At 40.4% G+C, this 25299-nt stretch overlaps 5 protein-coding genes across 6 annotated transcripts; 2 read left to right on the top strand and 3 right to left on the bottom strand.

Annotated features, from left to right (window-relative positions):
- Positions 1-865: 865 nt before the first annotated feature.
- Positions 866-3379, top strand: LOC106376068 (protein CHLOROPLAST IMPORT APPARATUS 2). 2 transcript variants are annotated; one of them, XM_022694777.2, is made up of 4 exons: positions 866-1348; positions 1453-2468; positions 2750-2908; positions 3061-3379. In XM_022694777.2, the coding sequence occupies exons 2-4, from the start codon at positions 1506-1508 to the stop codon at positions 3112-3114; spliced, it is 1176 nt and encodes a 391-aa protein (XP_022550498.2). In that variant the 5' UTR covers positions 866-1348; positions 1453-1505; the 3' UTR covers positions 3115-3379. The 2 variants fall into 2 exon arrangements, with proteins under 2 accessions (XP_022550498.2, XP_013671573.2); XM_013816119.3 differs by having other exon boundaries at positions 901-2468.
- Positions 3380-3503: 124 nt separating this feature from the next.
- On the bottom strand, positions 3504-5618 carry LOC106376069 (peroxidase 43). Its single transcript, XM_013816120.3, has 4 exons — positions 5327-5618; positions 5080-5262; positions 4843-5005; positions 3504-4108 (listed from the first exon to the last, which is right to left on the bottom strand). Exons 1-4 carry the CDS (start codon positions 5537-5539, stop codon positions 3687-3689), a joined length of 981 nt encoding a protein of 326 aa, XP_013671574.2. The 5' UTR covers positions 5540-5618; the 3' UTR covers positions 3504-3686.
- A 63-nt stretch (positions 5619-5681) lies between these two features.
- LOC106376067 (phosphatidylserine decarboxylase proenzyme 3) lies at positions 5682-10808 on the bottom strand. Its single transcript, XM_013816118.3, has 21 exons — positions 10474-10808; positions 10310-10389; positions 10191-10215; positions 10047-10106; positions 9882-9950; positions 9550-9639; positions 9409-9459; positions 9070-9153; positions 8791-8882; positions 8529-8684; positions 8348-8432; positions 8002-8113; positions 7784-7884; positions 7653-7700; positions 7234-7380; positions 6998-7093; positions 6825-6899; positions 6646-6738; positions 6394-6480; positions 6245-6295; positions 5682-6031 (listed from the first exon to the last, which is right to left on the bottom strand). The coding sequence occupies exons 1-21, from the start codon at positions 10657-10659 to the stop codon at positions 5906-5908; spliced, it is 1914 nt and encodes a 637-aa protein (XP_013671572.2). The 5' UTR covers positions 10660-10808; the 3' UTR covers positions 5682-5905.
- An 857-nt stretch (positions 10809-11665) lies between these two features.
- On the bottom strand, positions 11666-17731 carry LOC106376071 (ABC transporter B family member 2). Its single transcript, XM_013816122.3, has 12 exons — positions 17421-17731; positions 17076-17130; positions 16807-16982; positions 15805-16005; positions 15461-15720; positions 14832-15372; positions 14340-14719; positions 13700-14100; positions 13289-13530; positions 12544-13204; positions 12069-12409; positions 11666-11990 (listed from the first exon to the last, which is right to left on the bottom strand). Exons 1-12 carry the CDS (start codon positions 17661-17663, stop codon positions 11787-11789), a joined length of 3705 nt encoding a protein of 1234 aa, XP_013671576.2. The 5' UTR covers positions 17664-17731; the 3' UTR covers positions 11666-11786.
- A 4378-nt stretch (positions 17732-22109) lies between these two features.
- On the top strand, positions 22110-23554 carry LOC125579830. Its single transcript, XM_048743697.1, has 2 exons — positions 22110-22511; positions 22583-23554. Exons 1-2 carry the CDS (start codon positions 22110-22112, stop codon positions 23552-23554), a joined length of 1374 nt encoding a protein of 457 aa, XP_048599654.1.
- Positions 23555-25299: the final 1745 nt, after the last annotated feature.

Raw genomic sequence — 25299 nt, 5'->3', positions numbered from 1 at the left:
ATTGAGACTCTTAACCATCTGGTAAAAGGTGAAAACTCAATAAAGGACCAATCTTTGAACTAGGGTTTGTATCTAAGACAATAATTCTCTAGAGATAAACCTTTCAAGGAGAAGAAGAAAGCTTACGATTTACAACAAAACGAAGAAGATTGACGGATTTTGCTTGATAAGGGTTTGAGAGAGTGAACGAACGGCGGCGTGAGAGAGTGAACGAACGGTGGCGTGAGAGAGTGAACGACGGCGGCCGGAGAGAAACAAAACGCCGGCGGTCAAGCGGGCATCTCTGTGTTTTTCTTCTTCTAATCGAACACGAGAGAAGAGGAAAGAAAGAAGAAGAAAAAAAAAAATTTCTAAATCACAGTTTGCTGACACGTGTATTAAGAAATCTCATTATGATTGGTTGCCAAAACTCTGTATTAAGGATCGGTTACATTGATTTTCTTTTATTTTGATTTAATTAAATCATTGCTTTTATTAAAAACCCTATTTAAGAACCTGGGATAATGATGTTCTAAGTAAACTCATTTGGAAGAGAGGGTCAAAACGTTTCCTAGTTCGTGTAAAAGAAAAGCACTACGTCACTACAGAAATCTAATACATGCAATTAGATCATGCCACGTACATAGATAAGGTGACATGTTGTATGTTTTCTTTTAACATACAGAGCCGAAAATGGTTTTACAAGTGGGTGGTTTATGATTTTTACTAAAAAAAAGTATTATTTCCATTCTCGTGCAGAACTCATTTAACTTGAAATTTGTGTTCTTTAGAAATTCACGAAATGTAAAAATAGTAATTATCTTCCAACGACATACATTTTGTTTCTTTCCCCTACTCTTTACATTTTCACGAAGTCTTACTTTTCACCTTTGTTTTCGCCGACTTAGGGAGGATTTTTTTTTCACAAATCAATTAACAAAGAACCTCGGACAACTACTAGTATATATTATATAAATTTGACAAACCCTAACGGATCTTTTCTCTTTTCTTCTCGTGACTCTCCCAATCCAATCGGTGACCCTCTCTGCTCTCTAATCTTTAGATGTTCATTGGTTTTTTTCTCCTCTTTCGTTCTTCTAGCTGTTGAATGAACGTCTCTCTTTATCTTTTTTTTATTTCCTTTCTAGTAAACAAAATCTTTCTATTTTCTCCTTAAAGTGTTATTTAGTAAACAAAGATTTTGTCAGAGGGTTTAGGGTTTAGCATCATCATCACCCCTACAGAAAACACACAAAACAAACAAATCCAGTTTCGCTTCCCAAAGCTCCCTATTATAATAACTCTGCTATAAAAGGAAACCTTAAAAGCTTCTCTCTCTCTCAGGCACGACGCACGAACAGTAGAGTTCGTACGATTCTCAGAACTTTTCTGAATCGAAAGTTTTTTTCTTTTTCTTTTTCTTTTTTTCCTTTTAACTTAACTAAAATTTAATCTCATCCTCAAATCCAACAGTTATCGAGCTGATAAGTGAGGCTCCTCTGTTTCTCTTTCTCATCGGCAGAGACATGTCGTCTTGTCTAAGTGGCGGCGGCGCTTATACCTTCGAGTTGGAAATGATGAAGTCTCGGCCGTCGAGAACGGCCGCCTCATCCTCACACAACACTCCTTCGCCGTCATCTACAATCTCCGAGTCAAACTCTCCTCCGCTAACAATCTCCACAAGAAGGCCACGGACGCAACGGAAACGACCAAACCAGACTTACGACGAAGCGGCCGCTCTTCTCTCAACTGCTTACCCGAACATCTTCTCGTCCAAGAGAAAATCTCCGTTGAATCCTCTGTTTCTCAACGAATATGAGGAAGCTTCTCAGTTACTTCTACCGTTTGAGTCAATCGAGGATCAAGGCTTCTTGTTCAGTCCAACTATACAGACGAAACCAGATGACTTCTTGGAGCACAAGGAAGTCAGTTTCGACTCAGAGGTGAATCGGTTTGGATTCTTCGAGGACTTCGACGCTGAGTCGATTCTTGATGAAGAGATTGAAGAAGGGATCGATAGTTTCATGGGGAGCATTGAATCCAACGACGGAGAATCTGGTTTTGCCGGAATCGCCCCGTTAGGGGAAATGACGATGCTTCCTTGGCAAGGAAGCTCCCTGGGTTTGAGGAACTCTCTCAGGGAATGCGACGATGCGAGCTTGTGGATGTTTCCCACCGTGGAACTCGAACATATCTCGCCGAGAATTCAGACCACTATAACCGCCGCCGCTTTAGCAGCTGATGACGGCGAACCCGACGACGTGAATAGTAGTAGCAAGAGTAAGACGGTGGCGGGAGAAGAGAAAAGGAAGATGACAAAGAAGAAGAATGTGGATGCGGCTGCGGCTGCGGCGGATTTAAAGACAGAACAGAGAGTGAGTCCGTTATTGAAGCTCGACTACGACAGGGTTTTAGAAGCTTGGTCGGATAAGGAGTCGCCGTTCTCCAATGAGGTTCTTGGTTCGGAAACTGCCGGAAGCGACATCCATGTACGTTTACTTTTATTTCTCATGAACTTGAAAAGAGTGGTATAATTGTCTTTTAATATTTTTTGATAACCAATCGTTAGAAACAATTCATTACAAATCTCTCGAGTATCTGAAAGTAGGCTCTTAATTAAAAGTCTTAGTTATGTTCTATTGGTTCGTTAATCTTTTCAAACGAGTCAACTGTTGAAATTATTAAACCAAGAAACAAAACGTTAGATGATGCTTCAACGAGTGAATTTTAGTGAATTGGATGAACTAATGAGTGAGGGTTTTTGGGACAGGCAAGATTGGCTGAGATAGATTTGTTTGGAGAAAGCGGGATGAGAGAAGCTATTGTGTCAAGGTATAAAGAGAAAAGGAGGAATCGGCTCTTCTCTAACTCCAAAAGAATTCGATATCAAGTCCGCAAACTCAGTGCTGATCAACGACCCCGTATGAAGGTACATACACCTATGTTATCGTCTTTAAATGGTTGTATTTATACATTGACGATTAGGGTAAAATATTGATACTAATGTTTAACAAATTTGAAATTTGAGCTGCGACTTGGGACAAAGATTCTAATGATAATATTGTTTATTTTCATCGACAGGGACGATTTGTGAGAAGGTCCAACATAAGGAACTTAGGTGGGTTACGGTTATAAGAAGAAGTGTCGAAAGAACTTGAGCCCTTTTATTCCTTTCTCTTTGATGTTGGATACTTTTGGTTTCGCCTTCTCCATCTTTGTTCTTATCTTTACTGACTCCTCTTGTTTTTTGGTCCTAAGGGAATGGGGAATATAGATTAGTTGATTCGAGAAAGTCAAAAAATCAGAATGAATAAAACTTCTTTTGTCTTTTGTTGGAGACCACGTGATGAGATTATGGATTCATATTTTTCAACACTATTAACGTCGAGGATACATAGCATTTTAAATTTTGAATTGTTATTTTTACAAGAACATTAGAATTTTTGTTCAAAAAGTACTAGAATTCAAAATATTGTTCACCCTCTTTAATATCCTTTGTTGTGTCTTGCATAATGCATCACGCATTAATAATTCAAACTTTAGACACACTTTTGAATCGAAGATCAAAACATTTTTTTTTTTACAAATGAACCAGTTTTCTAAGCTCATTACCCGTAGAAGATAATTAATATATAGATAGCATGGAAGACATACTATATATATATTACAATTTTTCTAAGAAATTAACCACTTCAAATCTTACTTTCTCAATTGAAAGCTGAGCAAACCCGTCGAATCTCCCCATTAGAACCAGTCTTCACATTAATCTTCCCCATCTTCACCATCGCCTTGACGAAATCTGATTCGAACGATGGGCCAAAGAGGGGATTTAGCAACCCAACATAGGAATTAACGATCTGGCGGGTTGCTACATCCTCGTAGAGACCTGCATCGGTCTGAAGCACCGCAAAACCATCCTTTATATTTTGTAGAATCTGCTTGTCGAATAGCCGCTCACTGGACCGGTCCATTGGTATCCGGGTGTTTATGTCACCATTCTGTGGGCACTGAGTGGTTAGTTCGGGTAAAAATACTGGATTGATGGTCGGATCAGGCTGGCCACCCGGTAAGAAATTGTAGAGGCGTTTAGTCATGAAGAAGCAGGCCGTTGTGCCGATAGTATGAGCAGCTGATTATAAGGTAGAGAATAATTATCAGGACGAAAGCAAAGTGGTGTTGAGTTATCCATTAAATCTTTTGATTTCTTAAAGCTAGCTAGGAGCACCTTTTCCCTATCAGAATGTTCTAATCGCGCATGTTGATAGATTTATATATTTTCTGTGACACGTGCAAGTCGATTTAAGGGTCCCATAACGTAACCATTAACGTTTGCCGATGGTAAAGCAGGCCTGTTTCCGTGTGAATCTTAATATCTACGAGGCATGCCAGCTTTAGTGGGTAAGATGACAGGTAATCAAAACATTTTTTGTTAAAATACGAATTTGTTAAATCAACGAGGCATGTTCATTTTAGTAAAATGGTAAAATTCTTAAAATAATGCCAAAATTAAGTTGTTAAAATACAAATTTAACTTTCTTTCCCCCTAACAACGCATTTTCAATTCTTTATAAAATTAGGAAACTACTAGCAAAAGTATTCAGAGATTTTATTTCACAAATTCATCATCTAAAATTTTCATAAAACCTTTCTTTTCCTGAAGAAAATATTACTGACATAGTTTGGAAAAATCCAGTAATTTAGTCACGTGACATCAATACGAAGAAAGGAAGAAACATGCAAAACTCATCACGGATTTCGGAAATGAAACTTAGACTTCGTACCAAAAACCTTGAGCAATTCGAAACCACCTAACAAACATGAATGAGAAAGAATAAAAGAAGAAGAAGAAGAAGAGACACAAACCACTGAGAAGGACGAGTTCTTTTGCGTGGAGTCCCTTCCGCATGAACTTATCCTTAAGTATCTCAATCGAGTCACTTACATCAGGCATGTCCTTAGCCAGCGACAAGTTCGAAACCCGACCGTCTCTTCTTCCTGTTGGCACCTCATACGCCGGTCCATTCGCCTGTATATGATGAATCGATCACAACGGAGAAGTGTATAAAGAAAGATTAGAAGGTTTTCATTTTTTTTTGTTACCAAAGATATTGCATCACGTGCAGCCAAGGCAACAATGTCTGCGCACGAGACAACACCAGGGCATGCAGCTTCAAGCTCGGCCTTGGCGGCTTCTATTATCTCAAATCCTCTAACGCCTTCATGCCCGAATGCAAACTTCTCAGAGATTGCTCCGTTGTCCACGAGGATCGACCCGTCACATCCCTGAAAGTGTGTGTTAAAAACTTCTGAAGGAAAGCAGTGACGGAGAAGGAAAGTTGCTTTGTACCTCGACAAAGCAATCGTGAAAATGGAGGCGGAGAAGTATGGCTGGGAGGTTTGGGTCGGAAAGCGAAGCTCCCGAGACAACTCTTTTGACGATTGACTCGGCTTGAGGGCATGTATTGGAGTAAAACCCGACTTTGAGATCAGCAACAGAGATGCCGATGAAAACTATGACCAGAAACAAAGCTAGATTAACCTTAGCCTTCGTCCACACCATTTGTGATTTTAGTGAACTCAGCTCAACAGAGAATGAGATTTACAAATGGAGAGAGTTAGAGAGGTGAAAAAGAAAGAGAGATGCAGAGAAAGCCTCTTTAATAGAACGGTTATAAAGAAGACATGACATGTGTTTCGCCTTATTTGCATGTAAAATTGTCACCTAGCATTAAAAATAAACGAAACACAGTAAATATTAACAAGTACCAATGCCCGAGACATACTGGTGTTTATATATACAGAACAAAGTCACTGAGTATCAAACAAAAGAGGATTTGAGTTTCTCACGGAAAAAAAAAAAAAAGAAAACTAAAACAAAGCAAACCAAACCGAAGCAGATCATCAGTATCTTTGAGTTTGAAGCAGTTCAGGATTCAAGAGAACAGTTTTCCAGCTTTGGAAAGGAGACACCTAGTTGCATTCCAACAGTAACTAATGTCTCCAAGGACCTAGCGCTGTTAGCTAGGAGATCCTCATCAAGCTTAATCGAGTCCTGCAATACGTGTCACATGAAAGGTAAGGTTGGTGGTGCAGATGCAGGCACTCATCTAGGGATATAGTATTATGAGCATGTATGGTATTTCGTCACAAAATTTTCGAATCAAGAAACTCAATTTCTATGGTAGTGGAAGCTTATACTTCAATTCTTTCTTCGAAAATATTTAAGTATACAGTATTATCATAGTGGTGCAAGTTAGAAGCTTACCTTTTCAAAGACGCATATAACTGTGCTTCCACCAAATGAAAAGTAACCAAGCTAGAAAAAAAGTAGAAAGTTAAATTAGTACTCGCTTGCATAAAAAGCTATTCCGCATCTTTTCAAATAAATTTTTTAAAAAAATACAGAACTGTTACCTCGTCCCCTTTCTTTATGTGGTCTCCCTCTTTTCTAACGAAGGTGATGCTACCAACCATTGTAGCTCCAATCGCAACAAATGCGACCTGTTACAGACGATATGCTGATGTCAAGTTTCGTAATAAGTTCAGATTTCATTATACAGCTTCGTGTATAAACTACAGCACCAATGAGTTCAAAGCAGCAAGCACAGTGACAGCTGAGAAATAATTTGCTTCAGCACACAGAGAGAGTTATGCGAGATGACAAACCTTTCCAAACTCTGCTGTTGATATCATTACGACGGTCCGTTTATTCTCAGTGAACACATTACAGTACTTGCTATTGACTGCAATCGGATTAACCTAAAAAGCAAGGAAACAAAAATAAGAAAAGGAAGAGAAAATTGGAAACTCTTAAACTTAAAAAGGGAAATGGGTTAAGTACATACTGTATATAAGCTTCCAGGAACGTCGACAAACTTTTCAATGACGCCAGAAACAGGAGAATGAAAACGATGATAGTCCTGTAACAGATCAGTGAATGCATAAAGAGATGGAACAAAAACGACTGTAACATTCTAGCTTTTGGTCGAAAGACATGAAACATGCAGTCTTGTCTCACCTGTGGAGCCAATCGGAATATCACCAAAGATCCATCAAGGAAAGCATCTGAATCCACATCCTTCCCAAGGAGGCCTTTAATTGAGAACTTACGGCCCTACAAAATATTGAAAACGATTGAAAATTTTAGAATAAAGCAATTATCAACTGCATCACTTATCTTAAGAGTTAATCATTTTTTACAGATGCGGAGCTTGTAGAATTGTTATATTATAGCTACTATAGAGGCCGGTTTACCTTGATCCAGAACCGCGTGCTATCATCCACCGACTGAAACGCCATTAATCGACAATCAGCAGCTGATACAGCTACATCATCCCGATCACTGCACGCAATTGGTCTTGCACCAGGCTTTAACTCCCGTATGAAGAATTCATTGAACGTCTGCAAGTGAATAGACCATATTATCCATGAAAAGTTAACAAGCTTACAGTTAACTAAATTATCAAAGGGGTTTTCCCCTTCTTAGATAAAACCGGCACACGATCTAGCTTATATTTACTCAAACTTTCCTCTATATCAATACCTTAGCCACAAACTAATATGTTTTTCTTAAAAAGACATACAGTGAACAGTCTTTGATTAGATCTCAAGTTCAACAACTAGCAACATATTTGATTTTAGTTATAATGATACCATGAGTTGCCTTTGCATACCTTAAAATGGTCTAGAGGATACTTGACTTCAGCCATGTTTATTTGATCCTGCAACAGACAAATGATTCAGTTTTCGATGTTCATGTAAAGTCACAAAACGTAACCAAACGGCTTAAAAGAGGATCTCATACCTTGAAAAACTCGAGAAAGCTGGGTATATTTTGGGCAGATTCAGCTGTGTTCATTTTCTTCCCCTGCTTCTCAGAAATGTTCTGCAAAATCTCTTTTGCTCCTGCATCAAGGAGGTCGATCCAGAACGAGAATGAATAAAAGAATGTGTAGCTTGTTGGAACCTTGTAGAGGTACTAATGCTAGGTGCATTATAGAAGTGAAGGAACCAGATTTTTACCTTGGTCCATAAGCCCGAGTCCAATTTTTGACTGGTAAATAGCTCTCATCGACATAACAATCTTTGAATCAATCAACTCTTCGACGAGCCTCTTAGTCTTCCTATCAATCACCTATAGCAAATAAAGTGCATATATGTATATTTTAGTGCATTTGCTGAGCATTATAAGATACTCATACGACAACCACAAAGTAATTATTATTATTTTAAATTAAGCTCCCCCCAAGCCAGGATTTTCTGAAGTTTAAAGAGTTTAAAGAATACAGGAAATAAGATAACTTCATAATCGGCCTCCGTATTAGTTGTTTATCATGACACAAACAAAAGTGGTAGAAAGGGAAGTTACCACAATATGTGAAGCACTTGAACCAGTATTCAAACCAACATCATAAGTTGATAGATGAGTCCATTCACTTAGTTTGAACATCCACCTGATAAAATGTTAAAAGTTTAAAGGCTCAGCAAGCTAAGAATACATAAATGATTTTGAATGGCTGATAAAAACCTTAAGAGGGGAGAATTCTAACCCATATGAAGCCTGCCTATCAGTCAAGAACCCTCCAGTCATCGTTTGATTACCAGTTCCTTCGTCAAAACAAAGAGTCAAATGGATCATTGCGTTAAGCTTGTCAGACAGTTGAAGAGCCTCGCCACAGACCGGACAACTATTTATAATTGGCTCTCTGCAAAAGAAGTATGCAAAATGAGTGGGATTCAAGGATGTAATGGGATACAATAATATGTATAAACGAAAGTTATCAACATAGGCAATGCATAGAATGTTATTACTGTTCTTGTTGAACGGCAAGAAGTGCAGCTAACTCATCAATCGTAACAATACCATCTCCATTAAGGTCAGCCGCTTTGAACAACTCCTCTTTCTGGTAAACAAGTGAAAAAGTCAAACAATGCCTTCAAAAAAAGTGCAGCAATCTAGCATTCTCTACTAGAAAATGCTAAAAGGTACAACTTTAGGTGCTTGAAATTTTAAAGACTAACTGACACTACACACTTGGAACGAAACACATATTCATAAGCGCACACAACAGCTAGAGGTGAAGGTCAAACCTTTTTAGAAGCCACTAGATTCCCAAAAGCATTCATCAGATCAGAGAACTCTGAGAATGAGAGATGTCCATCTCCATTATTGTCCTGCACTTAGATGGACTCCATCAATTCATTATAAAGGCTGCAGGAGGCCATAATTTTCCGTAGAAAAACTGCTTGAGAAGCAATTTGAAAAAGAAGAAAACGCAAAGGGAACTTAAAAATAAACGCAAGGGAATTTTATTAAATGATGCACCAATCATTAAAAATTTCAAGAAAATTAAAATGTAGCAGAGAGGATAACATCACAAAACTTCACAAGACCAGAGTAGACAGAGTGGAAAATAAAGTAAAGCATACCACGATGGACAAAATACGCTTCGCGAAACTTGTTTCTGTTTCAACAGGATCCTGCGAATGTTAGCAACCAAAAAAAAAAATCAGAAACCCTTCCCCCCGCATTTGTTCGACGACTGTTTTAAATTTAGACCTACAGCATACCTCAACGGAGCATGAAAGGAACATGCTTCCAACAACAGTAGAGGAAGCCGGATCTAACAGGTCAAAAGACTTGCAAGTAGAGTCAGGTTCCTATATAACATTGTATACAAGAGAAACAAAACAACTCTGTCAACAAACAATTTCCTCATAGATTTATCATTCTTCCAATCCATGTACAGACAATTATCAATCAGGCAGATCCCCTCTCAACCAAGACCAAGGGAAGACAAGTATTAGAAATCAACTTGCTGATACTTGCCAACTAGAAAAGGTACTAAAAGAGAAAAGGTAGAAGAATTCACGTGAAAACAAACAAACTTTGAACTACTGACCTGCACTACAAACTCAAGGAGATCGAGCTCACAAAAACCGATAAGATTGTTCTTCGACAGCATATTGGTCTGCATCAAGAAAACAAAGTGAGATCCCAACCGATCAATACTCAAAAGTGAAAATATAAGTAAACGCCAAGTCTCAGTATTTGATTCAGTTCACACCTCAAATACAGAGATCCTAGCGAGACTTGGCCCATTCTTCTCCAGGAGGAGCTTCTTCTCCTACATACAGAACAGGAAACACCAATCGATCATCCACAACCCTTCAAAAGGAGCTGAGAAAACAAAAGTTTAAACTTTTCTTACCGAATTCCAAATCGGCTTATCAGTACTGCAAAAAACATCAAAAAAAAAAAAAAAAAGAAGATGACGTTGACATTCTCAAAACTACAAATCGATTCAAGAAAATTAACAAGAGGACTTACGAATCTGAGATTCCCGTACGGAACGTCTGTTCCCCAAAGGAAACGCACGCGAGCCACTTGTCCTTGAACTTCATCTCCGCCTGCCAAAACCGATTACACGCATGAGTCCATGACCATCGAATCGAATTACACAATTAACGATTATTATAAGATCAAAACCGTACGCCGATGAGAGTGAGGAGAGCAATGCCGGCGAAATCCTCTTGGCTCACAGATCTCTGACTCGCTAATCCGGATACGCTTCCGGATCCTGGACGACGAAGACGGCGGCGGCTGCTGAAGGTCTGAAGCTTCTGTCGCATCTTTGATCGGCGCGACTCCTTCGTCTCCGTTGAGTTTCCGTTTCCCATGGTATATGGAAGAAGAATAAGAGCAAAGGGGAGGGGGTTTAGATAGTTTCGTCGCCGGCTGCGCAGTGACCGGAGTCTCTTTATCTGGAAAATATCTTTGTCACCGAGCGAGTAGTTGAAGATGAATAATCACACTTAATACTTTTCGTTTTTTTTTTTATAAATAATAATTATATTCGACCGAATATTTTATTGAAATTAAGGGGTCCCACTGGTCATTCTATTCTAAACAAAAAAAAAACAAAAAAAATTACAGGAATAAATAAGAATATTTGTTCAATTTCATATTTGACAAAGAATAACTTTGTTTTTTTATTTTTCTTTAAAAAAAATGATAAAAAATGAGAAGAAAAAATATTTTCTTATGAATATTGATTTTTTAAAAGATGTTAGAGAATATATTATTCTTCGTCGTTCATCGATCATTCATACCTAGTATTTATGAACTATGTAAGTAATTTATTTTTAGCTTTAGTATTTTTTTGGGAAAAAGGAAATTTTATTTTTTTAGCTTTAGTTACCAGAGATAAATTATGGAAATTGACATGGATTTTAATATATCTGAATAATAAATACAATATCGTAGTACACATAGAATATAGAGTATTATCTATAGGTAATTCTTTTCTTAATATTTTTTGGAAAAATATTAGTTATAAAACTTCAAGTTGATGAATATAGTTATATCAAATTTGACTTCGCCTTATTTGTGGTGAATTGGTAATGATGGCTGCTTTGTTGTAAGAGGTTGTGTCATTTTGTAGGGACATGAACTCTGCACTAACCTTTATTCCTTATCATCACATTTGTCTTTTTGTTGATCCTTTTATTCTTATCCTGGGAGAATGTCGCAGTGAAACGTGTTGATGATGAAGAGAGTTTATACGAAAAGCGAGATGACTCATTTGAACAAATAAATAAAGATTCATTTGAATAAAAAAAAATACATATTGCTGGTTTAGAAAATTTTACTAATTTGAATTTGATAATTTGTAAATCAAGATGATTGGCATAATTAATCACATATGATTAATATAATCACATCGGGTAAATATAGGTATGATCAATATTTTCCACAAAAACAAATTAAGAGTTTAAGAGTTTTAAACAATTTAACTATATGGTATTCAAGGATGTTGCTGCCGCTGAAGGCTGATGAGTTTAAAATAAGGACCCGTCTTGTTCTGAACGAGTCTATGGTGGCTGCCTTGCTCTACGATCTTACCTCCGTGTAATACACTTATCGTGTCCGCGTTCTGGATCGTCGATAACCGGTGAGCAACCACCACCGTTGTCCGGTTTGTCATTAACCGATCCAATGCTTGTTGTACCTAACATGCATTCGTTTATAAACCCATAATAAGTCTTATGTAGATTAAACCCTAGAAAATAACCCTAAAGAAACTTACCACACGCTCGGATTCAATGTCCAAAGCGCTTGTGGCTTCATCAAGGAGCAAAATCTCAGGATTCCTGAGGATGGCTCTAGCGATAGCGATCCTTTGTCTCTGACCGCCTGACATCTGAACTCCTCGTTCACCTACTTTGGTAGAGTAACCTTGTGGTAGAGAGGTAATGAAGCTGTGAGCGTTTGCGAGCGTAGCTGCTTCGATGACTTCAGATTGAGTAGCTCTTTCGTTTCCGTACAAAATGTTCTCGTATATTGTGGTTGCGAAAAGTGCTGGTTCTTGTTGAACCAAACCAATGTGTTTCCTCAGTGCTTTCAAGTCTAGTTTCTTGATGTCTTTTCCTGCAAATGTAATTTAAAAGAAAAACAGATTAGTCAGCCAAATAAACATTTCTTCTGACACAAGAAAGCAAGAAACATTGGTGTTTTTCATAGTTAACTTGAGACGCAAGAAACTTTTGTGTTCAGACACTTACCCTCTATCATGACTTTTCCTGCGGTCGGGTCATAGAACCGGAGAATGAGTGAAATAACCGAACTTTTACCGGACCCACTCTGTCCCACAAGCGCCATACTCTTTCCGGAACGAACTATCAGGTCAAAGTCCTTAAAAATAACAACATCTGGTCTTGAAGGGTAGCTAAAGTGGACGCCTTTAAGCTCAATCATGCCTTCCACATTAGTCAGCTCCTCACTGGTTTCTCCAACAATCTGAGTCTTCCGGTCCAAGATTTCAAACACAGACGCCACCATCTGGTTTCCTTTCAGCAGATCCGGAGCTAGAGCCAATGTCTCACCCATCGCTAAAGCCGTCACAATCAAGACCATGAATGTTTTCATCACAGATTTGAAGTTCGATAAGCCTTTATCCATCAACGTTGACCCGTACCAGAGAGCAAGGCCATAGGAGGAGAAAATAAAGAACTGAGAGATGCCGTAGAAAAGTCCAGCTGTTTGTCCACGCCTGAAAGAACGTTTGGATGGTTCTAATAGCTCTCTTGAATAAAGTTCTAGAATCTTATCCTCAGCACAGAAGGCGGCGACGGTTCGGATGTTGCTAACAGACTCTCCCGCCAACATGTTGGCCTTTAAGTACGCTTTGCTCAAGTTTCCTCCATAGCCTTGCATGAAAAGTTTCTACAAACGTACCAAAGATTAAAACCTAATTAATTGTCAAAATAAACACGTTAAGAAAGACGCAAAAACGCTGCGTTTAATTACCTCGCTGATATGTCCGCTTATAACCAACGGGAATGTGGCCACTACGACAAGAGTAAGACGCCAGTTGAGCATGAAGGAAATGACGAAAGATGTCACAACAAGACCTAAGTTCTGAAGTAGAATCGTTGACCTATCGACCACTATGGTTTTAAGCAAAGTCGCGTCGCTCTCTAGCCGTGACGCCAACATGGAGCTCGTGTTGTCCACCTCATCAAACCACCCGATTTCGTTCCTCAAAATAGCTACAAAACCAAAAATAAGTTATTACGTTTATTATTAATTTTAAAACCAAAAATAAGTTTAAATTTGATACAAGCCATATTCTTTGTAATTTTTTTTTTAATTTAATAAATTTAACATTCATTCAAAAGAAGAAATTGCAAAGAACTTTCAAGAGAGTTTGAGACCAACCCGAAAACATCTTTTCGCGGACACGGAGAGTGAGACGCTCGCCCATAGTACCAAAGCAGATATGCTCAATGGTGTAGACAATGAGGGTGATGGCTGAAGCGCAGCAGAAGAGTATAGCGATCTTTTTTACCTCTTTTTGAGTGTCCACCCAATCCTTCTCGTAGTATGAAACTAAGGAGTGTGAGACTCCAAGCGCAAAAAGGGGCATCTGAGATCCAGCAATGAATGCACATATTGTGCCACAAAGTCCGTACATCCAGTCCGGTCGAATCATAGAATAAAGACGTCCCACCGTTACTTTAGTCTTTTTGGGTGGCTCTGCACCGTCTTGTCTAGTTACGGAGTCCCTATCTGAGCAGAAGCTCGTTCTTGTTCTTGATAGATCCCCTGAGTACTTTACACTGCAAACGAAACAACTGATATTCAAGGCCGGTCCTTGACATAACCAATTGAAACTTTGATATTGTACCCTTGAATTTTTAAGTGTTACTATACATAAACTATACGGCCACAATTTGTTAAAAATAAACTTATTAAAACTCTTACTATAAATTTTCAAACAATCGGTTTTGCTGTTAGGATTTTAGACCTAACTAGGTCTAATGAAACTTTACTTAGTATAGTGAGAAGCATATAGTACCTCTGTTGCCTGCTTAGCGTGCGAGTCAAGGAAGGGTTACGCTGCAATGAGCCAGCTTCTTGGAGACGAAGGAGAGCAGAGTACGCCCCGTCAGGATTCGCTATGAGATTCTCGTGGTTTCCAAACTCTACGATCTTCCCTTCGTGAACTACTGCTATGATGTCTGCATTTCTTACCGTTGATAGTCTGTGAGCCACCACCACCGTTGTTCTTCCAACCATCACACGGTCCAACGCTTCTTGCACGCTCTTCTCTGACTCTGCATCTAGAGCGCTTGTCGCCTCGTCGAGTAAAAGTATCGATGGATTCTTCACGATTGCTCTTGATATCGCAATCCTCTGTTTCTGTCCACCCGAAAGTTGAATTCCCCTCTCTCCAACCTAAGGTAAAAGTTGAGTTTAGGGTTTATAGTTGCTTCTTGTCTTCCAAGGTATCTCTTTGACATAGGGTTTATAAGTGTTTCTTGTGTTCCAAGGTTCATATATAACATACCTGAGTCTCAAACCCTTCAGGGAGGTTGTTGATAAACGAAATGGCTTCCGAGAGCTTTGCAGCACGTGCAAGCTCCTCATTCGTCGCGTCATCTTTACCATACATAATGTTCTCACGGATCGTTGTAGCGAACAGAGCTGGTTCTTGATTAACCAAACCAATCTGCCCCCTTAACCACTTTATATCAAGATCTTTAATATCGTTTCCGTCTAGCCACACTGCTCCAGAGTTTGGCTCGTAGAACCGCTCTATCAAGGATATGACCGTGCTCTTCCCTGAACCGCTTCCTCCAACGAGTGCCACGATTTTCCCGGCAGGGATTGATATGTTTAGCCTGTCAAAGATCACTACATCGGGGCGAGATGGGTAGCTAAAAGTCACGTTCTTGAATTGAATGTGCCCGTCTACTTTGCCGAGTCTACGGCCAGTTTTTGCGCTTGTTTTAGCCGCGGTGTCACGTTCAATCATCTCAAAAATTGGATATGCAGCAGCTTTGGCTCGCACAAACGCGGAAATATCCGGCGCTGCCTGTCCAAGCGACCTACACGACACGAAAACGTTATGATACATAAAAGATACAAAGGAAACGTGAATAGCAAGCAATCAAGCAAGATAGGAAGATCTTATACAGGCCGGCGATGACAACGTTGAGCATGGTAGTGAAAGATTTGCCACCATCTGCGATGTCCTTGTGGACAACAACGCTTGTGAACCAGACGAGCAAGGCCCATGACAGAAACAAGACACAGTGCAACGAACCAAGACCTAGTCCTTTGGTTAAACCGGCTTTTCTCCCGTACTTGAACGTGTTCTGGAGAGCTTCTCGGTATAATTTCACCGCCCTTTCTTCACCCGTGAATGCTTGTACTGTCCTAACATTACCGATCACCTGAGTTTCCACAGAGAAACATGAAGTACACACAAAACCTATGATTTCAATATATGAACTTTACTTGTCAGACAAGTAACTAACCTCTTCCGCAATCTCACCGGCCTTGATGTATGATTTTCGGACTCTGGCGATAAGTCCGATGGCTACAAACGCGTAGATGCCGCCTGCTAGAGCAATGAGAGGGACTATGGACAAAGTGACAAGACTTATTTGCCATACGCTCGAGAATCCGATCGCAAAACCGGCTATGAACCGGCTTATATAGTGCAAGAAATTCCCTACCTGCAACGAAATCAACCGGTAATGAAGCTATTATAAACCAGAACCGGATTTGCATGATCACATGTAAAGTTTGAGATTACAGCGACTAGATTGTTTAAGTAACTGGCTAGCTGGAAAGAACCAAATATAGGTCATTCATAAAAACATAAATTAATTTGTATCAAACTCAACCGCCTTATAAATGCAAAATGCAAAGCAGCTATAACCGAATTAAAGACTATGCATTTATTATTTTTGCATCAAGGACCGAAAGCATATTACAAAAAGGAAAGTAAAAATAAAGGTTTTTTTTTTTGAAACTATAAAAATAGGTATATGGTTTATTGGAATATCAGAAAATAATAATATTAGTGTTTGCAATACTAAAAAACAAAAGAGATGCATGCAAAAGCCTCTGTATTATTTATTGAACTCAATGGACCATATGGTGATCCACATTAAAACTGACACAGAGTAGAGAACCCATGTGTACGAAATAGAAACAACCCACTTTAAAGATTTATAAATTTTAACAGCTAAATGTCTATAGCTAAAAATGAACAAATAAATAAAATGTCTATAGCTTTGATTGACCAACGTCTTAGTTAGCAGGCTTTACTAGGTAGTTGCACAAAAACATATAAATTGATTTGTGTATATAAATCTTATGTTGATTTGAATGCAATTAGTAATTGATCTATTATGAATTTAATAATAGAACTTATGCAAAATGTTGACAAAACACAAAAACAAATAAAATTGTCAAGTTAATCAAATTGTTAGGAACTTGGGAGCCGGTTAGATTCGGTGAAGAGGATGTACCTTCTCGGAGAGAGCGTCTTGGACGACGAGAATGTCGGATGTGATGGCCGATATGACTTCTCCGGTGGAAGCTTCGGTATCAAATAAGCTTATGTCTTGACTTAACATTGACCGAAGATAAGCTCTCCTCATTTTTGCCGCTTGTCTCTCTCCCGTATGCATCCAACATGCAACCTCTGTTTCCATTTTTGTATATTTTATATTTTATTTACTAAAAATGAATTGTATAATTCAGAAATATTGCTTGACTTTAATAAATGTTTATTTACCTAACCATGAAGAAAATAGTATAGCCACACTCAGATATACAAAATCCAACGAGTACTGCACCAAGTGAATTGAATACAAATTAAAGCCAAGCAATCGTAATCACAAATAAAAATTATAATACTCGCAAATAATTAACTAGGGTTTTTAATAAACTTACATAATTAGGGTTTCAGTCAATTTTGTCTGGAGTACATATTAATTACAATCTACTAACAATGACACTGTTTTGATTTTTGAAGGAAACGTAAAGTTATATTCAGTTTCCGAGTAATCAACCGAAGAATCTACAGGTTTAGTTACATATGAAGATTTAAAACTATATACTAGGAAAAATAAATAAAAACCTTGGCGACTTTGTGAGAGGCAAGGTGTGGATAGAGATAAGCTAGACCAATAATGTTGATGAGTTTGCCAAAGAATATGAAAAAGATGGGAACGGAGGCTCCGTGAATGCACGCGCCGATTGATCCTAGAATCATGAGAACGCAATCGTAGAAATCAGCAAAAGAGAAGAGCTTAAGAAGTGACACCTTCGGTGTCGCCTTCTGCTTCTCCTTCTTGGTCGCCGGATCACTGGACGCCTCCATGTTCACCGGAAAGAGTGTGTTTAGTTGTTGGAGAGGAGAATGATGAAAAAGAAGATAAAATAAATAGAGAGAGACGTTAAGAGGTAAAGTGGTTAGAGAGCAAGAAGATGAGAGAGAGAGAGTACATTAAATGAAAGCAGACATATAAGACCAAGTTTATCGGTTTCAGCGTGAAATGTTTGGTGTGAAGCTGTAAGCGTGACCCTTATTAATAACTGTCTAATTAAGTTTTGATCTCTCGCTTTACTTTAATTGTTTATAATCTTTTGATTAATTAAATTGGCAATTATTGTTAATTTTGTTCACGGTAAAGCTAATGATTCAGAAGGTTAATATTGGTGTACGATTTTGCGTTAGTTGTGCTGATGACTGGTGAACTTATGATGTGGTGGGGTCTAGTTTTCGATTAACATGTTCTTTTGGCTGCTTTGGATGGTGCATAGTGAAGTGACCAAGTCTTAGGGTTCTCGACGCAGTTGGTACGTATCACGTATGATATGACGTCTCACATGTTCTCTTGATTCTACTTTTTCACATTTATAAGCTTGCTTTTTCCTATTAGAGATAAATATCTGACATTCGAAATTTTAAAAGTTCTTTTAATACGTAAAAAGTTATGGCCAATCCACTAATCACCAATTGATTTTAAATTAGAAATCCATAATAAAAATGAATCTAACATTTTCCTCTTAGGTCAAAATGGCCCAAGTTTGCCTTTGGAAACTATTTGATAAAAACATGTTATTATCCAGTAAACATATCTAGAATCCGTATATCAAAATTTCAAGAAATTTTATGTTCAAGAACAGCTAAAACAACAAACTTAAAGGAGACAAGAACATCAAAGTATGGCCTCCGAACAGAAACCCGACATAAAAATAACTGAGAACAACCACACCCTATGTTATATATCAATCACCATCTTATATTGTAAATTTTATAAGATTTTTACATGATCATTTAGAAATAGAAAAACAAGAAAATCAAATCTCCTCTATTTTAAGATTTTACTAGATTTTGGTTGCGCGGGTGTTTGTTTTCACTTTTCTATACATAAATTATTGTTTTAGAACATAAGTGTATATATTTTTAACGTTAACCGTATACTTAAATATTTACAAAACTATTTCAAATACAATAATTTTATAATTTACATGTTATACTTAATCAATTGTTTAAAACCGTATGAATTTGTCAATTCTTATTATATTTTTATCTTATTGTATTTGCATTTAGTTATTAAGGAAATTAATATATTTATGAGAAAACATATTTGAAAATTATTTTGTATTTAATTTATGTTAAATTCTGACCCGTCTTTCAAATGTGGATTTCTTTTTACCAATATTTTTTTATGCTTATTCATTTTAGATAATATATTATTGTATATACAAAAGTCTAAAATGTGTTAATTTTTAGACATGTATTATATAGTTTGCTAATTTTAAGTTGTTCTATCATCATATTATATTTTTAAAATAAACAGTTTATATTTATGAAAATAAAATTTATAAATTTATCAATTGAATATAGTTTTATCATATTTATTTAAGTATAATAATTGTATTTTAACATGATCATGACTATAAAGTAGATAAAGTAGGATATAATTTTTTTGTTTTCATTTCAAAACTAATGGATTTGATTTGCAAAGAAAAAAATCATGCATAGTAGAATAGGAGCGAGGGCGTATTTCAGCTATACAAATAATAGTATAATACTCAGTTTTTGGTATTTCTCTCCTTGGCACGATAACCAAGGTAGCTTGTAACTCCGGTTACCCATACCCATGGTTTTCACCCACCCGGTTTTTTACCCTTTTTGGTTACTGAGTTCGATCTGAATTTCCCTGGTCACTTCACCCACTTGGTTTCCTTCCTCTTTAAGTAACCTTTTTAAAAAAAAAACCACTTTTCCACGCTGGTGGTTTTTCTCCCGCCGACGGCGATGGCCGGAGCTCGATCCTCAGAGCCTAATCTCTTCGCTAGTTCGTCTTCCCCGCTGGCTATCTACTTTTCTAGCCGCCTGTCAGCTTCAAAACCCTGAAGGCCGGGAAAACCTAGAGTCGACCGCTACTCCTCTAGGATTATGCTCCTTGTTTGAAGCGAGCTATTGCGCTATCCTTGATCCCCACTACATCCTCCTTGCTTCTCCTTGACCACCTAGTGAAAACATGTCTCGCCGCCTCACTGCTGAAGAAAAAGGCAAGGGTTTCCGTCCACCGGCACCAAGTGGTAACTACAAACGCATTCGAGCACCGGAACTCGACACATCTGCACTGATCCATGCCAATCTCTTGACGCTCATAGGCCACCTCACCAACCCGCAGGCACAACGAGTAAAAGACGTTATCTCCGCTCTGGCAAAGAAATGGAATCTAGAGGGTTCTGCTACTGGTTTGGAACTAGGCCACAACTGCTTTCAATTCCGCCTTAGCTCTGAAAAGGATCTCAAAGCAGTGCTAGCCAATCGCCCCTATCACTGTGATAACTGGATGGTAATAATCCAGAGATGGGAACCGATTATCTCTAGCACTTTTCCCTCGAAAATCCCGTTTTGGATCGAGCTACAGGGGCTCCCGCTGCACTTCTGGCACCACAAAATGATCTACAAAATTGGGCACGAACTGGGAACGCTAGATGATTATGAGATATCGGCAAATTCAGCCCGCATGAGAGTACTTATCGACGGACTCGACCCTCTGACCAAAGAGACAATCATAGACTTTGACTCCGGTGAAGAATGTCTTCTCACCCTTGACTATGAAGGTTTAAAAAACCACTGTTCGGTTTGCTCCCGCCTCTCACACCTCCAAGCTGAATGTCCGTATAGAGAGCCACTGAATGCAGGACCAGCCTATAAATCACAAGTAGTAAGCCCAATAGACAGAAGACAAAGAATCTCCCCAGACAATGAAGAGACACGAGCGCCTCCCATCAACACTCCCCTACGAAATGACTTCATTGAGGGCTCAAGAGCTCTGTTACCTCAAACCTTCTCCAAACGGCTTGATCGACACGGTCGACCCTTTGGTGAGAGAGTCTCGCTATCTGCAAGGCCAATACCCCCCCTAAAGAACAAAATTACCCCAAGAGCTGTGTCACATGATACTACCAGTGCAGAGAGGAACAGAGGGCCCCATCGGTACTACAGAGAGACACATCCCGCTGGACCAATACCTAAAGGTGACAAAAGGGGCGAATGGAGGAGGAAACACGGCCAAGTGCGAGACCCATCCAACTCCTCCCACGAAAGCCCCCCAGTGGAGAATGCAAACGTTCGCCATGATAGCAGGACAAATGGCAACAGAGAGGACCTGAGAGGCTCACTCCAACGTCACCTTCCTCAGTATCACACCTCACCACCGTATACCACAGATAGAGCTCCTCGACACGATGGTTTTGATACTCAGAGAAATACTCCACTGCTCCCGCTACCAGCGACGAATCATACTTCCAATGGTGCATCATCACAAGAGACGTTTGATTGTCATCTAGGAACTTATCGCCCACAGAGACTTCTTGAACGAAACCTTAATGTTTCTGACTTTCCACCTCCCCCTAGGATCCCGACAACAGAGGAGGTTATGGAGGAACTGCGAGAAGTCACCTACCAATATACCAACTGCCCTGATCCAGCGGAGAGTGCTGCACGACGACAGAGGGTGCTTGACAGTGAAGCCCAGGGCTTGATGGAAGAGACGGCAGGGCGTATGATTGCTGCTGCTACAGTAACTACATCATCTCCTGCCCAACAGCTGATCTGTTTCCAACCAGAGGAAGGGTATGCACATACCTCAGGACAGGAGATCGTCTTTATGCAAGCTGAGGGAGATGCAGTAGCCAACCCCATCCCCTCCCATTCTGGTATATCAAGGGCGGGGAGACCCCCTAAGAGTAAACGAAGTACACCTGCTCAAAGAAGGCTACGGGGACCAAACCTGCGGAAGCATAACCAAGCCATATCCCAACGATCCCTATCTACCCGATCTACTGCCAATGCACAAAAGGGGGACACTTCAACGAGATCAACAAGAAAAAGAACCTCACACACTGGATCCCACACTCGCTTCACGCCTCAGACAAACGATAGAGCCTCTCTCCCTCAAGCTCCACCGGCACAAAGGAGAGAGCCAAATCAAAGCACTCAAAGGTATGTCCCACAAGAGGAAGAGTCCCAACCACAAGCTCAACAAACACATCAGACCCCAAGAAGGACCAATAATGTAGGGCAACCAGCGAGCCAAAATGACCGAGAGGTGGATTTTCACCACCTCGGTCGGGATCTTCCTTAGCCGTCATAAGCTGGAACTGTTGCGGGTTGGGGAACCCTAAAACAGTCCAGCGTATTAAGGACATGTGTAACTCTATGTGTCCTCATATCTTTTTCCTCATGGAAACAAAAAATGCTGATACCTTTGTACTAAAAGAACTTGAAGCTATTAAGATGGATAATCATTTTCTTGTCTCTCCTCATAGCCCTGGAGGTGGCGGGTTAGCACTCCTATGGTCACAAGAAGTTGACATCTCCATCCTCGCGCAATCCCACAAATTTCTGGATACTGTTCTCAAGTTCAAAGGAGCAAACTTCTCCATTACTTTCGTTTATGGTGAACCAGAGGTAGCAAGGCGGCAGTTAGTCTGGGATGCCTTATCGCACCTAGCTGCGGACAGGTCGAGCCCATGGCTCTTAACCAGAGATTTCAATGAGATTATCGACAACACAGAGAAGTCAGGGGGTCATGTTCAATCGGAACGATCCTTTTCGGCTTTCCGGGAGTTCCTTGCCTACAATGATCTGTTTGATCTACGCCATACAGGAAACTGCCTATCAGGAGGGGTCGGAGAGGCAACCACCTCGTTCACTGTCGCCTTGACAGGACTATGGCTAATAGCTCATGGTATGATGCCTTTCCACAGGGTCGTAGCCACTACCTTAGGTTCCATGGTTCCGGCCATAGACCCATCTACTCAACTTTCGACGCCACAAGGAAAAGGCATAGGAAGATCTTTCGCTATGATCGAAGACTAAAGGACATTGAGGAAGTCAAAGAGCTCATTGAGTCTACTTGGAATGCATCACCTGAGGCTACTGTAGCTCACCGCCTTGCAGCTTGCCGAAGGGCGATTGCCAGATGGAGTAGAGAGCACCATACTAATAGCTGCAAAGCGATCGTGTCTCTACAGACCAGAATTGATGAAGCGATGACCGGTAATGCCCCCGGCGACACCATCTCAGACTTTAACAAACAACTACTAGAAGCCTACAAAGCGGAAGAAGTGTTTTGGAAGCAAAGGAGTAGGCTGCTGTGGCTAACACTAGGAGATAAGAACACCGGCTTCTTCCACGCTGGCTCAAAAGGACGGAAAACACGCAATCGCATTACCATGTTAGAAGATCCTATGGGGCAGTCGGCATACGAAGAAGAGCAGATAGCAGAGGAAATTGCTCGTTATTTTGATGACATCTTCAGATCAATAGGCTCAGATGGGGAAGCAGTAATTGAAAGAGCCCTTTCTCGACAAATAACTCCGGAGACCAACCAAGCTCTTACTACCATCCCAACGCCACTGGAGGTGAAGAAGGCCCTCTTTGCGATACACCCTGACAAAGCTCCAGGCCCCGGCGGCTTCTCAGCTTCTTTCTTTCAGGCCAATTGGACTGCAGTAGGACCAGCTATTGTTGAGGAAGTTCGACAATTTTTCATCACAGGAAGAATGCCGGAGACGATCAACATGACTCACGTGCGCCTCATCCCTAAGAACCAGAACGCGTTGAAGGTCTCGGATTATAGGCCCATTGCCTTGTGCAATGTGTACTACAAGATCATCTCAAAGATCTTGTCACTCCGCCTGAGACCAGTCCTAGGCAGCATAATCTCTGAGAAATAGTCAGCCTTCCTCCCCGGACGAGCTATAGCAGACAACGTTTTAATCACCCATGAGATTCTTCACTATCTCAAGGATTCCGAAGCCAAGAAGCATTGTTACATGGCGGTGAAAACGGATATGAGCAAAGCTTACGACCGATTAGAATGGAGCTTTATCCGGCTAGTCTTTGAGAGAATCGGTTTTGATCCCGTGTGGGTGAATTGGATACACCAGTGTGTCTTAACTGTTTCTTATTCCTACTTGATAAATGATTCAGCCCATGGAAGTGTTATACCGAATAGAGGCATACGCCAAGGAGATCCGCTATCCCCGTACATCTTTATCCTTTGTGGTGAAGTCCTATTGGGACTGTGCCGGGCAGGACAGACCAGCGGAGATCTCACCGGAGTTAAAATCGGTCATCACTGTCCACGGATCAACCATCTCCTCTTCGCCGATGATATGATGTTCTTCACCAAAGCGACTACGGAATGCATAAACTTTCTGGTTTCAATGCTCAAAGAATATGAGTTCGCGTCCGGACAACTCATAAACACTACCAAATCCTCCGTCTCCTTCTCTTCTAAGACGCCACAGGAGACTCGATCTCGAGTCAAACTTATCCTTGGTATAGAACACGAAGGGGGGAAGGGAAAATACTTAGGACTGTCGGAGCTGTTCACCAGGAAAAAGCGGGATCTGTCCTCGTTGATTGTTGATCGGATCAAGGCTTGTGCGGTGTCATGGTCCACACGACGGCTCTCCTCCGCCGGGAAACTGACCATGCTGAAGTCAGTGCTATCAGCCATCCCAACATACTCTATGTCTTGTTTCCCACTTCCTGTGGGTCTGTGCGACCAGATCCAAGCGGCGCTCACCCGGTTCTGGTGGGACCAAGACCCAGCCGTAAAGAAGCTATGCTGGGTATCGTGGGACTCCCTCTCTCAACACAAGGATGTAGGAGGGCTCGGTTTTCGTGATATCCAAGACTTCAACACAGCCATGCTAGCAAAGAACTTCTGGCGCATCCTTACCAACCCAAATTGCCTTCTAGCGCGTCTACTGCTTGGGAAGTATTGCCACAACACTAGCTTCCTAACGGCCACATGCTCCTCGTCAGCGTCACATGGCTGGAGGGGAGTGATTGCGGGCTGTGAGCTCCTCAAACTCCAACTAGGAAAGGCCATAGGGAATGGGAATACAACAAAAGCATGGACCGAATCATGGATGCTACCAACAACACGGTTTGTTCCCACGGGCCCACCAACAGAGAATGGTAGAGACCTCTTTGTCTCGGACTTGATAGAGCGAGGATCAGGCGAGTGGAATCACCATATGGTTGAGGCTACCTTCCCTGATCTAGCAAGCCAAATTTACCTCATTAAAACGAGCACTTGCAACGCAGAAGATACTTTCTGTTGGCACAAAACTAAAACATGGGTTTACAGTGTTAAGTCTGGGTACTATGCGATGCGGGAAGCCTCAGAGAACCTACACGATCCCCAGCCACATATCACGAGCTTCCCTTGGCAAAAATATGTATGGAGGGAGGAGACAGCGCCAAAAATCAAGATGTTCCTCTGGAAGCTGGCTCGTGGAGCACTCGCCTTAGGAACAAACCTTCAACGACGTAGGATTGACACTAGTGGCCTCTGCCCACACAGTCTCGAACCAGAAACAACACTCCATCTCTTCTTCACCTGTCCCTTGGCACGACAAATCTGGAACTTGGCCCCATTTAGAACATCACCGGACTTCTCAGCGGC

This window comes from Brassica napus, chromosome C1 (genome assembly GCF_020379485.1).
Source record: "Brassica napus cultivar Da-Ae chromosome C1, Da-Ae, whole genome shotgun sequence".
Taxonomy (NCBI): domain Eukaryota; kingdom Viridiplantae; phylum Streptophyta; class Magnoliopsida; order Brassicales; family Brassicaceae; genus Brassica; species Brassica napus.
Note: the sequence above shows the minus strand (reverse complement) of the source record. Positions and strands in the feature narration are given on the sequence as shown.

Excerpts from the sequence above, each read along its gene's own strand:
- LOC106376069 (XM_013816120.3), bottom strand. The coding sequence starts at position 5,539 with ATGGTGTGGACGAAGGCTAAGGTTAATCTAGCTTTGTTTCTGGTCATA. Across the intron at positions 5,263-5,326 it reads TTCACGATTGCTTTGTCGAG|GGATGTGACGGGTCGATCCT; the intron begins GTACAAAGCAAC and ends ACACACTTTCAG. Across the intron at positions 5,006-5,079 it reads CACGTGATGCAATATCTTTG|GCGAATGGACCGGCGTATGA; the intron begins GTAACAAAAAAA and ends CATCATATACAG.
- LOC106376071 (XM_013816122.3), bottom strand. The coding sequence starts at position 17,663 with ATGGAGGCGTCCAGTGATCCGGCGACCAAGAAGGAGAAGCAGAAGGCG. Across the intron at positions 17,131-17,420 it reads CCTCTCACAAAGTCGCCAAG|TACTCGTTGGATTTTGTATA; the intron begins GTTTTTATTTAT and ends CACTTGGTGCAG. Across the intron at positions 13,531-13,699 it reads CCGCGAAAAGATGTTTTCGG|CTATTTTGAGGAACGAAATC; the intron begins GTTGGTCTCAAA and ends TTGGTTTTGTAG.
- LOC125579830 (XM_048743697.1), top strand. The coding sequence starts at position 22,110 with ATGGATAATCATTTTCTTGTCTCTCCTCATAGCCCTGGAGGTGGCGGG. Across the intron at positions 22,512-22,582 it reads TATCAGGAGGGGTCGGAGAG|GGTCGTAGCCACTACCTTAG; the intron begins GCAACCACCTCG and ends GCCTTTCCACAG.
- LOC106376068 (XM_022694777.2), top strand. The coding sequence starts at position 1,506 with ATGTCGTCTTGTCTAAGTGGCGGCGGCGCTTATACCTTCGAGTTGGAA. Across the intron at positions 2,469-2,749 it reads CTGCCGGAAGCGACATCCAT|GCAAGATTGGCTGAGATAGA; the intron begins GTACGTTTACTT and ends TTTTTGGGACAG. Across the intron at positions 2,909-3,060 it reads ATCAACGACCCCGTATGAAG|GGACGATTTGTGAGAAGGTC; the intron begins GTACATACACCT and ends TTTCATCGACAG.
- LOC106376067 (XM_013816118.3), bottom strand. The coding sequence starts at position 10,659 with ATGGGAAACGGAAACTCAACGGAGACGAAGGAGTCGCGCCGATCAAAG. Across the intron at positions 10,216-10,309 it reads CGTACGGGAATCTCAGATTC|TACTGATAAGCCGATTTGGA; the intron begins GTAAGTCCTCTT and ends TGTTTTTTGCAG. Across the intron at positions 7,094-7,233 it reads GCACGCGGTTCTGGATCAAG|GGCCGTAAGTTCTCAATTAA; the intron begins GTAAACCGGCCT and ends AATATTTTGTAG.